At 31.1% G+C, this 19,229-nt stretch overlaps 1 protein-coding gene across 2 annotated transcripts in view; it reads right to left on the bottom strand.

Annotated features, from left to right (window-relative positions):
* Nucleotides 1-19,229, bottom strand: part of LOC143190604 (nose resistant to fluoxetine protein 6) — a 60,250-nt gene that overhangs the window by 15,218 nt on the left and 25,803 nt on the right. For both annotated transcript variants that reach the window (XM_076395010.1, XM_076395011.1), the window contains exons 7-11: nt 11,768-11,958; nt 11,197-11,332; nt 3,425-3,612; nt 576-769; nt 391-522 (exon numbers count right to left, since the gene is read on the bottom strand). In XM_076395010.1, the coding sequence (XP_076251125.1) occupies nt 391-522; nt 576-769; nt 3,425-3,612; nt 11,197-11,332; nt 11,768-11,958 (841 nt within the window). The remainder of the gene's footprint in view (nt 1-390; nt 523-575; nt 770-3,424; nt 3,613-11,196; nt 11,333-11,767; nt 11,959-19,229) is intronic.

Here is a 19,229-nt window from a genome sequence, read left to right as displayed (position 1 = left end):
AACAGCGACTATTGCATAGCGTTATTAAACTGTTTGAAGGACGAAATCGCGAAAAACGGCCGGATTTGAAGAAAAAGAAAGTGCTGGTTCGACTATTATACAGCGACTATTTCCTTTTCTCAGATCTCAAAAGAATGCTCGCTGGGAAGAAATTTCCGTCGAATGAAGAGGTGATCGTCGAAACTGAGACCTATTTTGAAGCAAAGGATAAATCATACTATAAAAATCGTATCGAAAAGTTGGAAGGTCGCTATAATCAGAATATTACACTTGAAGGTTGAATAAAAACATTAGTTTTGCTAAAAAAATGTGTTTTATTGCGGTAGGCCGGAGACTTTTCAATTGACCTGTTATAGGCCATATTATATATAATTATATCCATATATTTACCACCATATCCGTTAACACAGGCCCATATAATCCAGACTATGCCCATTGACCACGACGATCTCGATAAAGCTAGAAAACTGGACGATTCCAGCCGATTATATTCGTGTTCTTCGGTAAAAAATATCAGACATCCTAAAATCGGTCGCGACATCACATCATACGTCCTGTCGTGTTAGTTTTACTACCGACTAGAGAGGCCAGCATAATTAGAATACAAAGCAGCCATCCGGTTACGACGCTAAAAGCGTTTAAATTATAGGTAGCGCCGCGATGTTTGTAGAGGTAAAATCCAAAGCCCAAACCGACGATGTAAGTTGAAGCTCTCACGTGGGGAGCGATGTAATAATGTTGAAAATATTTCGTGGAAAATAGCTGATTACTGAAATTTTAATTATTATTATATAAGTATTTTTATATAATCAGAATTTGTATTTTCGAAGTCTACCATTTGGTTTATGTTGGCAAAACTCTCGTACCTGGCTTGAAAAGAAACTTGTGATTGTCACCAAGTTTTCGTTTAGAAATCTGTTCTAGAATTATGGTTTCAGTAAAAACAGTTCGAAAAGGGGGAAAAAAAAAGTTACACTTTCTCTAAGCCATTATATAGTCTATCCAAAATAACAGTGAACTTACGTCATCATTATGTCGTATGTATTGCCCATCGCAGGTTGTAAATTAGTTTTAAAGTTAGACCGTATGTTTCCTTCTTATTTTATTCTAGTTAAAATTAGATACAATGATGGCTGATGCGTTCGAACATGTAACCGAATTAGCCTATAAAATTCACCAGGTTGTCAAATGGTTGTAAAGTTCTTCAAAACCTTAGCGATAATAATTGTAGTTTACAAATCGGCAAACGTTGTTTTGGCGCTTTGCTTATTTTGATACATTTCTAATCACTGCTTAATATTAGTTGTTACTCTGATTAAAAACGCCGAAGCCAATAAATAGTCAGTCAAAAACAGAATGCGTTTTTAGTCAGTTACTTCGAATAAGAACGAAATAATTATTGCCAGTAAAATGTGTTGGAAAGGTAAGTATTGATACGATAAAATATTAAGTTGCAGCGGTTTTATTGGAAATATTTTGTAGCTTATCTACACTGTATATTAGTATGAGTATTATGATTAAAATCTATCATAATATCATCAAATCAATATAATGTTGAATTAACCAAAAAGAAAGTATCCATACGAAGCGGGTGACGATTCAAGATCACCTTAATATTGGCTTTATTCGAGATCAAATTTATAAAATTTATAAAAACAGTAAGTAGTTCTTTCAATCCAAACATAATTTAATACAATTATTTTAGAGAAACCTGTCAATCTGGGAAGTATCCATTAAAAAAGGTATGCGGCTCTTTAAGACATGAAAGACATCCCTTTATACTGTGAGGCAACATTGGGTTTAAACAACTTAAAGATAACCCACAGACATTGCTTTCTAAATAATACAATTTATAAGTATACAACTGTATACAAATATATAATAAAATTAAGGAAGATTTGTTATATTAATTTGTGTCCAGTTCTAGATAGATGGGTGATATTCTTAGCAAGATGCTGATGAAAAGGGCGTAAAGTGAGTAAAGGTTGATGAAATACAAAAGTTAGAATTACATTTGATTAGGTTTTGTTATTCATAATATTGTTTTTAATAATCCATTGTAGAGATTTTGCGATCATGCTGGAAATAGGAATCGTTTCATTGCTGTGGCTGTGATAGTACTTTTCTCCAAATCAAAGGGCAACTACCATGGAGAAATAACATGTTTTTGTTCTCAACCAACTTACTATCTCTAAAGCCGAACAAGTGGATCGACACGGGCTGTAATCAAGGAATGGCGTTGTGACATTAGAAATTTAGATGATGTGAGATTAGTGTTTTATTGGATAGACTATGTGTGTGGTGTAAATGTTAAAATATGGAGAAATACGGTATGTTACTTATAATTATTGACACTTTCAGAAATAGTTTCTAGGAATATTAAACGTGACAAAAAGACTTCAAATTTAAATTATGCCCAGAATGTTTTTAGACAAAAAACGACCGAGCAGGTGGAAGTTAATTTACCTATCTTCTCATATGTACATATGTTTAAGCTTTCTTGTTTTACATGTATTATTTTAACTTTATATATCCTTTTTTCGCTTCAATATACTAAGCTTATAGATTCTTTTAATTTTATATACTGTTTGTTTCACTATTGATATTCACCTTTATATATTATTCTATTCTCTTAGTATAATCATTATTTTTATTTGTTTTATATTTATATTATTTTTTATTACATTCCAGAAGTGTAGGAACTGATAGTTTCCATGTTTGGTTTTGTTGGAAATGGCTCACTTTCTAACTGAATTATTTGGACTTTTTCCCATTTTTTAATTTTATTTTAAAGTTTCCTTCCATAGCAAAGCTTATTTTGAATGGAGGTACTGTTTAACGTGGGCTCCGAACCACGGTCCTCGGCTTTTAATCCTACCAACTGGCCGGTGACCAATTTAAACATCATTCCAGAATGTATCCGGCCTTACCCAGCCTGGTTACTGGTATTACTAGGGTGGTTATACCTTGCCGGATGTCGTCTAGATCTATTTAGTGTTATAATCAAAATCACAAAGTACACCCATGCCCTGCTAAGTAGGAGGACCACCATGTAGCCTTAATTATAACAACTACAATCAATTGTTGTACTATTATTGTTAGACTTTTATATATAATAAATTCAAGATATTTATTAGTTCTGATTTATTTAAAAAATAGTTATATAATGTTAATGTGAATTATTTTTCTATTCTGAAGAAGTTCTTAATAAAATAATATTCAATTATTTGCGGCCGAAATTAAACAGGATATACATTCGCTGTTTAACAAAGTTACTTATTCAGGCAAGAGAGTACATCGATTTTGAAACCAACGTTATGGACTTCCTGAAAACTGTTGTCTTTTATTTAATCAATTACAAACCGAATTTTCCTCAACATATTTCCACTGAATAATTTCCATGAGAAATGTTATTCAAACTCACGTTACGGGCACTCCGCCGTTGTATTTGTTGAGATAAGCGAAGTAAAAGTTTACTGCGATCGATAAGACGTAGATGGTTCCATATACGGCGTATCCAAAGTTACTGCTGCTTGATAGAGGAACCAGAATAATCGGCGAAAAGTAGTAATACTGCATGTCGCACGTTAAATACCATGATTGCGTCAAACACTGAAAAAAAAACAAATATTTTAAATGTTGTTGTTCTAAGGTACTATACCGTATTTTATACGTATATGAAGTGCTCTTGTGGATTTATATTTATCATATAGGATTTATTATAACTTTTCTAGGAGACTATTTTAACATTTGTCTAATGCATAGACTTATAGATCGATTCCTTTCCTCTTATTTTACTACTTTGAAGTAACTGGTGTCATATTTTCGGATTTTAAGTTATCAGCGTAATTCTTTTGTTTGTGGTTGGGAAGTAGCTCCGATTGTTTATTAACGGACTCTTTATTTGCTGATAGATCTTGTAGATAGATGTTCATCTATTGCTCGTTTTTTTCGGTATCTTTTAAGTTTTAATATCAAGTATCTTCTTTTCCATAGGGATTTTGGTTTGTTGGCACCTTATTTTCGCATTTATGATTTCGTTGACTAGTTGTTCTATCTTTGTTAGTTATTTTTCGCCTTTAGTAACTGGCATTCTGTCCAATAAAATAGCCAATTCATATCGTAGTGTTACCGCATCAACTTTCAATTTTGGTTCACAACGTTTGCCAGTTTATAACCTCTAATCCCAGAAGTTTAGGAATTCTGGTAAAGTATTGGAGCCAGGCAGCTGAGAACGGTTCTTAGCATTATTTCGTATCCTGAGCTGATACATATAAGGATTGAATGTGTTAAAGTTGATTCTGGTTTTCGAGTTCGTGCATTTCAGTTAACAAAATTGTATTGAACATCATTTGGAACTTGGTTTTTTGCTGTGATTGTGTTGTAGAATGTTCGTCTGCGCAGATACAATGTTGAAAAGTCGATTGAAATTATGTTCGTTACATTCGTTGATATGCTTGGTAAACCTGAAAAAATCATGGCAAATGCTCTTAAACATGCGAATTTTCAGTACTTTGCTATTGCTGTAATAAATACTAACAAGCAATGGGTACCCAAAATATATAAGGTGTGCCGAACAAAGCTGTATGTGTAAGTGATCACTTGGTTAAAATGTATACTTTTCATTTACTGTGCTAATGTTATGGAGAGAACCAAAAAATCAATCTCAGCTCAATGAATTTCGTCAGTATAAGGGTAAAAAAGGCACTGTATAATTGTGTATATTTGTTGTTGTAAGTGTTGTTATACAACTTTCTCAAAAACCACAAATCACAGGATTACAAGAACATTATCGACATTTGCAAAATTACCATAAGATTGGACCTCAAATATCTATCAAAATACATTTTCTGCATTCATATCTCGGGTTTGGTTTTTTCCATAAAATTTAGGGAACATGAGCGACGAGCAAGGAGAGCGGATAGACCAAGATGCAGCAGAATCGAAAGGCGATGCCAAGTATTTTAGGACAAAGGCATGGTGAACGATTAGTTAAGCAGATTGAGCAGTATAGAAAGCTCAATTCAACTTCTGTTAATTTCTGATTTATACTTTTCAAATCAACAAATGGCCGTTAATGGCCAAATATAGTTCAAAATAGCACAAATTGTAAAAGAAGGACTGATTCCAATTTATCCTATAAAAAGCTTTTGGATGCTCAGGTCCAAACTATGTATACTCGTGTTATTGTCACTAATGTTTTGGAGTATTTTGGAGACATTTGGCAGGATGGACAACCAATACCCATCCTTATAGAATTTTATAGGGCAATTCGGTTGCATGTTCCGATAAATCAGTAAATATTTCCTTTTTAACTGGGATAAAACGAGATAGAAAAATTCGTTATTTATCTAAAACTATACATTTTTAAGCCATTTCAAAATGGAGTAAGTTCTATGTTCAACTGTATTTTCTTTATGTATTTTCACCGATTTGTCCGTCAGTTATGGACAGAAATTAAAAAAAAAATTATTCAAAATAGTGAACTTATAAGGTTGGATACCATTGGATCTGACGGTGGATTATGAGGAAATCGACGGAAAACCCCAAATTTCGAAGGCACGAACAAAGTTTTCACATATTTTTTTATCTGAAATAATCAGATATTTGTGTATAGTGTTATTGCTGAACTGATGTGACGGAAGACCGGAAATCGTTCAGTTTAAAAGTCGTTCAGTGTGATTTTTATGGGCTAGCCACATCTAGCGGGCTAGCGAATTCAATTCATGGCGGGGACAACGGCTTCTTGTTGTTGTTCTGGTTTGGTAAGAACATTTGTCAAATCACTTAGGCTTGGTAGCCGATCCTGATGCATGAAGCGTTCCTTATTTTTTCATTCACTATTTATTCCGATTTTTCCTCATTCGGGCTGCACCTATACTTATACAATATTTATAACAAAGAAATTGAACCGACCACAAGATATAAATAAGGAATCCATAAAATAAAAAAATAATAATATTCATACTTAGATTATTAATCCAAAAAAAGCTTTAAAATATAATATGTACATAATAATTGCTGCAATAACTAAATAAAAATAAACAAAACCTTATTTAACCTATTTACTACACGTATTTTATTTTCCACTATACACACAATTTAGCTTAATACCTACCTTTCAGTGACTTCAGGGTGATCAGTTAGTAGTAGTTAAAATAATGTTGTAAATAGATGTAGGTTTAGGTAGGTATTAAGCTAAATTGTGTGTATATAGTAGAATATGAAATACGTGTAGTATATAGATTAATGACATAATGTTTTTGTTTATTGTTAGTTATTTAGTATTTAGTTATTACAAGAATTATCATGTAAATATTTTATATTAAAACTTTTTTTTTGTTGAAAATCTAAGTTTGATTTTTTTTGAGCTCCTTATATATTTTTTGAAGTCGGATCAATTTTTTTGTTAAAATGTTTTTTAGAAACCGCAATTGATAATATATTCGGCGTTATCTAGGACGTGAGTTAGATGCTTTATTGTTCGATCTATTATATATTATTAAACTCAGTCAGTGATGTTAAAAGGACTTTTAAAATTGAAAATTCATTCCTTAATATAAGCTCCGCGATCCTTTCATTTTTTATTAAAACAACTTTTTATAGCTATCATTGGCTATATATTTTCCAGAAAAATAAGAACGCATTGACATCTATAAGTGAGTTTACTAAAAATAAACTTTTTAAGCCTCGCGGTTCGGATTGTCGAATTTAATTTTAATAAAAGGAATTCGGGTGACGCCCCATCCGCATTTACGTCGTTACGAAAGTTTTCGGTTCTATGTCGGCGCAAAATTAGAAACTTTTAAGGGTTAACGTCGTTTCCGTTATACTTCGAGGGGTTTATGTTTTACAAAATGGACCCGGCAAATACCGACGTCTGTTTTTTATTCGCCTTCTCGGATTAATTTTATGTTTTGTTTGCGTTGTAGAAGGTTCTTGAGAAACTAATTGTCACTTTTGCCCTGTTTATTCAATTTTTTTGTGCTTGTCTCTTCCTCCATAACGTTTACAATTATCGTTGATTACTTTTCATGATATTCTTGAATTATTTTTATGTGGTTTTGCATTTTTATCAAATACTTTACATAGAGGGGTTATACACAACAATTTTTTTAATTTAATTATTACATTGTTACTAGTCGTTTTCGTCCAAGCTACAATTTGTCTTTATAATAACTTAAATCTAGGTATATAACTAGGAGGACCCATCGGCCCTATCTCAGTCTCTGGTAAAATAGTATTTATACGTGCCACTATTAACTGTATTTTTTATAAACTGCACCTGACTACACAACACTACACAAGATTAGGTGGTTTGATTCTTTTGAGTCTGTGGCCTGCATCCAAAAGTTGCAATAGTTCAATATTCTCATAAAAATGGAGTCTCTCCGCATGCCCCCTTGCAATTATCTTGATTTATTGCCTGACTGCGGGTATCTGAAAGTCTCGATGTAGGTAGTAGTCTAGGTGGTAGTCCTGTAGTATTTGGATGTGCCCACGATACTTCTCAGGACATTGTTCTGAAAAATTTGTATTTTGTGGTTTCAGTATTTGCTTATATAATAGCTATTTATTATGTATTGGTAATTGTGATTTTCTTCCAGTTAGTCAACACATTTTCCTATATATCAATTTCAGTTCTTTTCCTTCCAGCGAAGTTATGCATCAACATTCATTTCGAGATATTTAGCGTTGTTGCTATATGGAATTATAGTATTATTTAATGTTATTGGGGCTTGTACGGTCTGATTGTAGGTGAACAGCACATGTACAGATTTACTTTCGTTAATGTTCATTTTCCAAGCTTGTGTCCAATTATTTATGTTGCCTTTCACTTGCCTATTTTATTTTTCATGTGGCTTCTTCAGTATTGTCTTCGACCGCTATAATCGCTATGATTATCAGCAAATATAGCCATCGTAAGATTCTCTATTTGTGGTATATCACAAATGTAGAGTAGACGAAACTTTGGCCCCAGTACATTTTTTGTGGTAAACCTGATTTAGCTTCTGTTATTGTAGAGTAAGCTTCTTCTTGCTTGACTCTAAACATTCTGGTTATAATGTATGATTTTAATTGTTCGGTATATTGTTTTGGTAGCATTTTCTGTAGTTTATGGACAAGGCCTTCATGCCAAACCTTATCGAAGGCTTGTACTACATCTAAGAATATAGCTGAGCATACTTTTTTACTTTCGCATGCTTTTTCAATGACATATGTTATTCTGTAGACCTGATCAATTGATGAATGCTTTTTAATAAACCCACACTGGTGTGTTGTTATCTATTTTTTCTCTCTAATACATGATGATAAATACCATAAAATATACATCTATTTGGATGTTGGTAACACTGTCTTCGTTTATATAATGCCACGTGTATGTATTTTATAGAGAAAACATGATAAAACGTTATTGGTGAAGAGGAATATTGGCCAGACATAAATTTAACTATATTAGGTAACATGAAACTATAGCGACAAAGGTGACAGTAGAACTCAACATTCGGCTAATATTCACGGGAGAGCTGCGAAACCTGAACATTTGACGGTTGAAAGAATTAGTTATGGTTTGATGAATCATCATTTACATTGTTTCCTTCAAATGGCTGGGTTTATATAAAGAGAACCTAAGGAAAGCCTATGTCCGGACTCCTTTTCTCCTACAAAGTTTTTTATAATTACTTAATAATAAACAATATTTACTTTTCCTAAAGAACAGTAAATATTGTTCATTGTTTTCCTTGACTTGTGTCATCTTTCAGGTAAAATTTGTATATTGTAGTAAAATAAATTTGTCGATATAGACTCGGCTAAGTCTTGTAAATATGCATTCATGTGGAAAAATTGTCTTTATCTATCAAATGGTCCTTTGTGGCAAAATTCTTTGGTCATTTTATTCAATTATTAAAATTATAGTAGTTTTCAGTTATTACATTAGTTTCTAATAAAGTAGTTCTTGATAATATCATAACTATTTTTAAAGATTTAATATAAATATTTTAACTAAATGTATGCACCTGTCACAATTTGTCTTATCTTTTCTGATTTGATTTTTTATCCGACCAGGGAAATTATTAATATGATACTATTATAATAGTTTCTTTCTTGAGGAATTTTATGAAATTTTGATAGATTATAAACTTAAAATTATGGTTTTGTTTGTTTGCTATATAAAAATTAAAATAATAATGAAAATAATGAATATAATCCATAAATTATAATAATTGTGGTATATTTTACCACTGTTGTAATTATTTAACCATAAAAATACGGGAATAGGATAAGCCATAGGTTGAAAATATAGCTTTTATAACTGGCACAGTAATATTGTAAGAGTTATAAAAAGAAAAAACACGTGCTATGATTTGTAGATTCGTCAATACCGGAATAATGATTTGGGTCATTTAGTGGAAACTTACAAAGCATGAAATATGTAATGTCAATCTGTAAATGGGAGTATGTTTAATACAAGAATGTTTCGTCTGATATTAAAAAAATTGCGATGTCTCATCTTTCTTGAAAATTATGAACCGTTAATCAAAAATGAATAGTAAAACACGCCAGCTAGTATTTTAGGTTGATTGGTTGTGGGTTTGTATCAAAATATTGCAACATACACTGACTCAATTAATCAAAATTTCAATTTAGCGAATACCTTCCACACCTAGGGTTATGGAAGGATTAATCAAACCTTCAGAACAGTCTACAGGAAGAACATAATGATCTAATCTATAACATAGAATATTTTCATCAAGTTGACCCATGAATACATTCAGCACCTGATATTCTTCCTTAAGGTGAGAAATTTAAAAGGTGTGAAATTCTAAAAGAGATACTTTGTAAAGGTTATACTGATACGTATCTACAACCGTGTACCTACAAAAGCTTACTGCCATATTTGTGTCTAATCAAATGACGCTTACTTCGAAAGTGATAAAGTGTTTTGATACATAAACTAAATATCTAGTGTTTAACAGATTCCTAGATTTTTTTATATAATGTGTGTATTCAAAAGTATAGGCTATCAAATATTATTTTATTTTACATAATTAATATTTATTGGTATATAGAGACATTTATATTATAATAGATTTTCCAGTAAATATATTAGAGTAATTATCGCTTAAATTTTAAGATTTATTATATTAAACAAGTTTACATCATAATCTAGAACTAGTCAATTGCTATTTGCCCTGCCATGCCAATAATCTTACCTATTTCACTTTAATACAATTAAAATTTACTACTGACTAAAACATATAAATGTTGGTTTATGATTTAATGCTGACAATTACCAAAACAGGGTGATGAAGGAGGAAGCAACTAAAGGTCAGTATACAATTAATATACTTTAATTGAAGAAAATTGTATAATAGAGTGTGGAAGCTTTATGAGCATGTGTGTTATTATTCAGAATATACATGAACATTTGTTTAAAATGTATGATTAGATAAATAATACTCTTTTGCCGATATGGTAAATGTATTAAGAATAACGTAGTGATTAAATGTAGTTTTATCAAGAAAAATGTATACAGGTAGTAACAGGGCAATCTAAAGAGAAATATAGAAATATCATAATGACTTTATAAGAATGCATTGCAGCGAAAGAAACAAGAACTAAATTAAAACATAAATGTGCTCTTTAATGAAAGTAAGATATATTATTCAGATATATAATTGTTAATTAGGTGGATTTGGTCTTCGGGGGTTACCATTACATAAAAAGACGCGGCTAGAACCCTACCTATGCCAGTGTGGAAAGAAGTTGGTATATAGAGACATTTACATTATAACAGATTTTCCAGTAAATATATTAGTTTAATTATCGCTGTTAAATTTTAAGATTATCATTATAATAAATTATATTTATTATTAATAATAAACTATATTCATAAGCCGTACGAAAAACATTGTTTCTCTAAATAAGTTTACATCTTAATATAGGACCAGCCAATTCCCTGCCATGCCAATAATCTTACCTATTTCACTTTAATACAATTAAAATTTACTAGGAACTCAATATAAATATACCTTGAATATTAATTTATTAATGGGTAAAATTATATTTTGAAAAAATATTTACATATGCTGTTAAGTATTGTTCTTTTCGGAAATAATTTACTTATTGACAATATGGAATAAGAAACATCTGACATTTTTTTATCAACACTATTTAAAATGTTATAATTACCAAAGGATATGGATTGATATAATTTTGGACATGGAGAATGGTGGCCAACCAAAAATTTTTGCATGGTCTTTGTATCACTTCCAACATATCATTCCATAATGGGCCTGATCCAAAATAGTGCATAAAAGAGGCATACCTAAAATCAATTAAATATATTAATGAGTCATGAGAATAAGTACTTCAGTGAAAGTGAAATAGAATGAATCAAGGTGTATATGAGTTAAGTGTTAAGTAAATATTTTTTATATGAAAAGCTCATGAATACTATTATGTAGGGTATTTGATGCATTTTATTTTTTATGGTGGTATGGATCTGTCATCCAATTTTCAGTGATTGTCGTAAAGATTTGACAGAGTTTGAGCTTGACAATGAATTGACAGCTTTGGTTATGTTTTATTTAGGTTTTGTTTAACTCAAACTTTCTTATAATGGGGTAGATCGCATTTATGACTAAATTATTTAATAAGTGAGGGTTTATTCTGGGTCCATATTTAGGGTTTTAATTTATTGGTCAATATTATGAACTATTAATATATTTAATATAAAGAATACATATTGATTAGTACTTACCATAAGACTACAATCGCCAATGGAGGTGTTATTCGAACATATCGATAAATATAAAACATAAACCAGTTGATTCTTCCTCTTATTTTTTGTTTCATGAAGTTTATGCTCACCAACATTCCACTGACTACAAAGAACGTGTCCACACAGAGGGTACCACCTGTAATGGCTGTACTGCGATAGTATAATATCCACTGAAAAATTCGTTTTTATAATATGCAAACTAAAACATTAATAATAATATAATCCAATTTAAATTAATAAGTATTATCGTGTTCAATTTCTGTAGGTATTTTATTATTATAATCTTTAGTATACTAGAGTACTTAATTAATTCGTTTAAAATTTAAAGGAAGTTTCATGAAATGGCAATGAAAAAATGGACTTATAGTTAGATAAGGGAGTCTTTCAATAGTATAATTTCATTACACTTAGTATTTTCTGCAGCTGAAAATTATTATTCAATAGCTTTTTACTACTATGATGAAAATTATTTCGAAAATTTAAATTGTATATTTTTAGATGATATTAGATAACTGGAATACTTAAAAACCAGAAATATGGAATAATCAATAAATCCTCAACTCCGAAACACCATTAGAATTGGATAGTCAGGGATAGCAGAAAATTCCTTTCTAGGATTGTAATAAAATCTACATAGCCCAAACAAATTACAATAGAAAAAAACAGGTGGGACCTATGGACATATAGAAAATTCAAAACAGTAGTGACACGTGTGTCAATATGTGGCCAAAAAAATGTGTGTGTGAAGTTGTAAATTCGGTTTTCATTCAGACAATATCCTTCTGATTTTATTCTATTTAAAAAGAGATAGAATGCTAGAGTTAGAGAAGTTCGATCATATAACCGAAAGAGCCTGCAAAAGTTGTCCGTTTGTCAGACGTCTGCAAAATTCTTCAAAATTTTATAATTACGGATTATAAACCGACACGCGTTGTTTTAACATTTTGTTTTAATAGATTTGAAATCGCGGCGGTTTTTATTGAAAATATTTTTTTGCGCGTTACAGTTGCACTGAATATTAGTATAGGCACGCTCACTAAAATATCTCAAAAAGTAAAAAACAATATAACCTTAAATTTATCAAATAAAAACCGTGCTTATGAGAAACAGTTGACGAACCCAGATCAGCTTGTTGTTAATCATTGGGTCGCTCATAGCAAGGTGATAATAAATATAGTGTAAAGACAAAAAAAGTTGATGGAAAAAGGTAAACAGTGGAATAACTATCGATTAGGTTTTGTTAGTTATAACATTTATTAAAAATTCATTGCAAAAATTTAGATCTTCATGCTGGAAACAGGAATGCTTTTATACCTGGTGCAGAATTAGTGTTTTGGAGGAACTATTAGTTATTGTTATGTACATGCATCATATCTACTATATATATAGTACACTAGTGGGGAAAATCCCAACGAGTGCCCCAACAAAGGCTGCAATTAAGGAATGGCTTATAATAGACAAAATAAGTTTCGAGGAAATCATGTTAAAGAGTGGACTATTTCAAATAGTTACTCGGTAAATATATATGAAATATTTTGCTGTACTTTATGTAATTTACTTTTTTAGAAATAAGCCTAAGAAAAGATAGATCAGATTACTGAACGTTATGGCCGCAGAGTATTATGTCTTCCTCCCTATCACAGCATATTTAATTCAACTGAGTTGATACGGGGTATTGCAAAGAATTATTACAATTGACATTCAGATTGAGAAGGATATTCAATCCAGAACTGTCTGGATTTAGGGAAAGAGGCATTGTCGAAAATAACACCTTGGGTTTGTGTGAACTCAATCAGACACATTGAAGAATAAATTGACAAATGGTAGAATCTTGAGCAAGTTTATGATAGGGTGATTACCAAGACAGGGCGATGAAAGAGGAAACAACTAAAGGTCAGTATACAATTAATATACTTTAATTGTAGAAAATTGTATCATAGAGTGTGGAAGCTTTATGAGCATGTGTGTTATTATTCAGAATATACATGAACATTTGTTTAAAATGTATGATTAGATAAATAATACTAACTCTTTTGCAGATATGGTAAATGTATTAAGGATAATGTAGTGATTAAATGTAGTTTTATCAAGAAAAATGTATACAGGTTACTACCCGTACAGGGCAAACTAAAGAGAAATATTGAAATATTATAATGACTTTATAAGAATGCATTGCATCGAAAGAAACAAGAACTAAAGTAAAACATGAATGTGCTCTTTAATGAAAGCAAAATACATTACTCAGATATATAATTGTTAATTAGGTGGATTAGGTCTTCGGGGGATACCACTACATAAAAAGACGCGGCTAGAACCCTACCTATGCCAGTGTGGAGAGAAGTTCAATGTATATATAATAAGACAACTTTAACCTGTAAATAATTGTGGCATTATAATTAATTGTAGTTTTAAGTTCTTCGATAATATATGCATTAGATGTACTATAATGTTAAAATAAATTATAATACATACACTTTTGTTTCATTATTTTATTTATATTTTTGTTATATGTCCGAGCCAAAATGTACTAAAACTCAGAGTTGCTGCAGCAACATTGCGACGTTTTGACAGGTCTCCCGTCTCACTACTGTTTTGTATGGACTATATGATTGATTTATATGATACGTGAATAACTAGTACACAACGTATATTAAAAGGAATTATACGAGTGGCTATAGAAATAGTGACCCATTTATATAAAATTTACTCAAGAGATGACAAAACCGCTTGCCAAAATCAAGAAAATTAAATTAAGAATAAAGTGAAAAAAAATCATAAAAACATTTTGATTTCCTGAAAATATACTTATTTGTAAAATATATATTTGAGTATTATTTTGTAATCTCTTCATATTAATCAAAAAAATAAATAATTAACACTAATTTTGCAAAGATTACATTAATCCTGTATTTTTTAATATATTTTGCATACAACATGAAATAATGCGGAAATAACCTTTCAACGTTCCCTCAAGTTTTGTGGCTTGCGGACGGCCTCTTTATTGACAACACATTTAATTATCTGAATTCCTTCAAACAGCTAATTAACTCAATATTAATGACTTACCAATTAACAGCGGTTATATTTAATATATTGAGCAATTTGGGATAGATATGTTTACGTTTTCTTTCCTTCAGGAAACACAATTACTATGAATACAGAATTCCTAATTCAATCAGAACCGTGACTAATTATGTATGTAATAGGACCTATAACCTGTAACTGATGACGTAGTTACTAGGAGTTCGATTATTCACGGAAATTTGTTTCATCATGGAGTGTGTAACGATTTTAACAACCAATTATAAATTGGCTCGTTAGAGTTAGCCTGGTTTCGGTTAGAGATATATCGTTGAGGTATTGACAGTGGATATGTTTGTGTTTAAACTGTATTTTGCTATTACTCCTTCGTTACTATATTGACGTCACTTGCTGGAATATCGATGGTAATTTAGATATATCGCCAGAGCTTAAATTATAACTTAATTTAAAACCTTCTTCTGTTATATGTTGGATTTAATTTGTAATATTTTCTAATGGTGCTGGCAGTAAAGTATTTTATTTTCTATCCAACAATATATTACTCATAAGATGTTATTTCATTATATTTTATATATACTTTATTATATTTAATTATATTTTATAGTAGTGTTAAGTCAACAAATCATGTTAACTTCTGAAATACTGTGAAAACATTGGTTATTATACTATGAGGTGATAAAATTTTAAGAATTAGAACATAAAATAGAACTGGAGATGTTTTAAAAATAGGTCAGAAGGCTGTCGAATAATTAGTGGAAATTTACAATAGGGTATAGAAAAAGGGAAATAAAAGGGACTATAATAATTAAGAGGAATTGCTCTATTGTCCACAATAATGAAGATATACAAGCAAAAATTAGAAAGTCGTTTAAAATCAATATCAAATAAGACGCTCACAGAATCCCAGATATGGGTCTGAAAGGATAGATCTATACAAAGAAACATATTCAATATAAGAAAAATAGTGGAAAAATCAATCCCCAAAAAACTTAGCTAGAATGCATTAATTTTAAATAAGAATTTGATAGAGTAAGAAGAAAAATACTATGGGTTATATTACAACAAAGATAGGCAAGTACCAAAATCGTGAAAATAATTCAAGAAATATACAAGATAAATACCATTGCCGTCACTGCAGAAAACATAACATCAAACCTAAAGCAGAGGCAAAAATAAGGCACAGGTTTAGGAAAACCCCTGTTTATAATAATGGTTGTAATAATAAAGAAATATGAGAAATACAAAACAGGAATACATATCGGGTATAAGAATAAATAAACAAATTGAAACATAGGTAGGAACATTTGCCGATGTTGTACTAAAAATAATTGGTAGACCAAACTACTTACCGAAAATCTTATACTTGTGAAATATGATACTAAGAGAATACAGTACTTCTCAATACCTCTATACTATAATACCTCAAGACTTTGTTCTGAAAAATTTGTATTTTATTAATGTTACTCTTTGCAGAATATCCCCATAATTGAACTCCGTATGTCCACATAGGTTTCAATATTTGCTTATATAATAGCAATTTATTATGTACTGATAATTGTGATTTTCTTCCAACTAGCCAGTACATTTTCCTAAATTTCAATTCCAGTTCTTTTCTTTTCTTCTTCATATGTTCCTTCCAGCGAAGTTTTGCATCGAGATTCATTCCGAGATATTTAGGGTTGTTGATAGATGGAATAATAGTGTTATTTAATGTTATTGGTGCTTGTACGGTCTCTTTACAGATGAACTGCACATGTACAGATTTACTTTCATTAATTCTTATTTTCCAAGCTTGTGTTCAATTATTTATATTGTCACTTGCCTGTTGTAATTTTCGTGAGGCTTCTTCACTATTGTCTCTGACAGCTATAATTGCAGTATCATCAGCAACTGTAGCCATCGTGATATTTTCCCTTTGTGGTATATCACAAGTGTAAAGTAGATAAAGCATTGGTCCCAGTACACTTCCTTGTGGTACACTTAAGCTTCTTCCTGCTTGACTCTAAACATTCTGGTTGTAATGTATGATTTTAATAGTTCGGTGTGTTGTTTTAGTAACATTTTCTGTAGTTTATGAACAAGGCCTTCATGCCAAACCTTATCGAAGGCTTGTGCTACATCTAAGAATATATCTGAGCATACTTTTTGACTTTCGTAGGCTTTTTCAATAGCATCTGTTATTCTGTGGACCTGGTCAATTGTTGAATGTTTGTAAACCCAAACTGGTGTGTTGGTATTAGGTTTTTTCTCTCTATGATCGGTTTTAATCTTTTCAACTGAAGTTTTTCAAAAACCTCAGATATTACTTGCAGCAGTGATATAGGTCTATAGGCTTTTATTTCGTTTGCTGACTTCCCAGGTTTTGGGATCATTATAATTTCCGCCATCTTCCAAATGCCTGGGACATGTTTTAATCTAAATGCTCTATTGATCAAGTTGGTGAGTTTTATAATTCCCTTTCTTGGTAGTTTTTGGAGTAATTCTCCTGTTATTAAATCGTAGCCTGGTGATATCCTGGGGTTAATGTCAGTTTTAGTAACTTTGGTTAACTCTTTCGGCGTGACTAATTCAATCATCGAATTTTCAGCTTCTATGTCCGGTAAATTATGTTCAATATTAGCTATGTTTGGTTTGAATGTTTATTCTAGATATTCATCAAAAGCTTCTGCTTTTTGGCGATTGTCACGTACCCTATTCCCACATAGGTTTCTTATAGGTGGACTGTGTAGACATGAGTGCTTTAGATATTTTGTGGCTTTCCAGAGTGAGTAATCAGTTTCTTTATCATCTGTTCAATTTCTGAGATAGTCATTTATAGTTTTGTTTTTTATTTCCAGTATTTCTCTTTTCAGTCTTTGAGTTATATTGTTTAAACTATTTTTATTTTCCGGTATTTTGTTTTGTTGCCATTTTTTTCGTAATTTACGTTTTACAGCTACCATTTCCTTCACTTCTTTTGGATAATTAATTGCTTTAGTTGTACTCTTAATTTGTGGAGTATTGTTCCAAGTAACTTGTTGAATATGTACTAGGAATTTTTCTGCTTCAAGATTTAATTGTTCAGTTGTCTTCAGGGGTACATTTAGTTGAATTCGTTTGTTCAATTCTTCAGCAAATCTTCCCCAGTCTGTTCTCTTGTTTGTTAACGATGTGTTTCTTTCTTTTCTTATTATATTTTCGCTCAACGTCAGAATCACTAGCGTATGACTGAACTTAGCTCAAAATTTTTTTCGACTTTTATATAGTTGGATGTTATGTTTCTTTCTATGAAGAAATTTAACAGGTCTGGGGTTTTCTCTTAATCAGTCGATCACTAAGTTGGTTTTCCTGTTGACATCTAACTACATCTTAGTTCAGTAGCTGCTTTATGCAGTTCATTGCAGTCTGCATACAAAGGAGACAAATTAGTTGGTGGAGACACTTACAGCGCATGGAGAACGCAAGACAGATAATGTAATTATAGGTAGTAAGGTTGGAGAGGAGGAAAACGAGACAGCTTAAAGCTAACTGAAAAGGTCATTTCATTTTTTAAACTCAGATGAACCATTTTTATTCTTCCAAATTAGTAGGTTCTGGTAAATAAGTAGATATTCTTCTGGTATTTTCCAAATAGTCATGTTTGAAGATGGAAAATTTTTACCTTTTCCTAAATTCCTTAATTTAATCTATTGGGATAAACATTTATCCGTTTTTATTAGTATATAACATAATATTCCAAATCATCCTGACATATTATAGGTTTAAAATGTAACATTTTAATAATGAAATACTACTTATACAGTACAATACATGAGATACAATATTATGTATCTTAAATACAATATTATGAGGAGGTATGCATATAGAAATAGAAAGAGAAAATATTGCATGTCTGACTTATCAAATAAAAAAACTGTGCTATTCTTTTAGAAGTTGACACTTAATCTGCCGTCTATTTGAATGCTTGTGTTCCGGATTGCCGATGTTTCGCAATCGTTACAGGTTACATATCCAGAAGAGAGCTCTGATGTTCAAGGTTTCAAACAACAGGACGATATGTCAGATGGCGTTTGTCGTACAGTTCTTGTAACAGTATTTTGGTGTCACAAATTTCAAAACCCTCTCGATGTTTTTTTGTCGAAATAAGCTTGCAGAGTAACAAAAATCTCGATTTCACTGAAACGTATATTGTGATCAGGTTCCATCCAGTAGTAAGGTACTTATACAACGATGTACTTTTAATCATCTTCCCAGTTTCTCCCCTATATAATTTGCCACATTCGCAGGACACCTTGTACACACCTGTTTCTTTCTAATTTTGAGGTTAGAGTAGACATTTTAGGTGTAGTTTGACTAACTAATGTATTGCAGTTCTAGGCGTAAGACCACAGAAGGCAAGTACTCCTATATAGTAATATAT

The sequence above is a fragment of the Rhynchophorus ferrugineus genome, unplaced genomic scaffold (assembly GCF_030347505.1).
Source record: "Rhynchophorus ferrugineus isolate W39M unplaced genomic scaffold, kcgeb_rfMv2 rfM2, whole genome shotgun sequence".
NCBI lineage: Eukaryota > Metazoa > Arthropoda > Insecta > Coleoptera > Curculionidae > Rhynchophorus > Rhynchophorus ferrugineus.
Note: the sequence above shows the minus strand (reverse complement) of the source record. Positions and strands in the feature narration are given on the sequence as shown.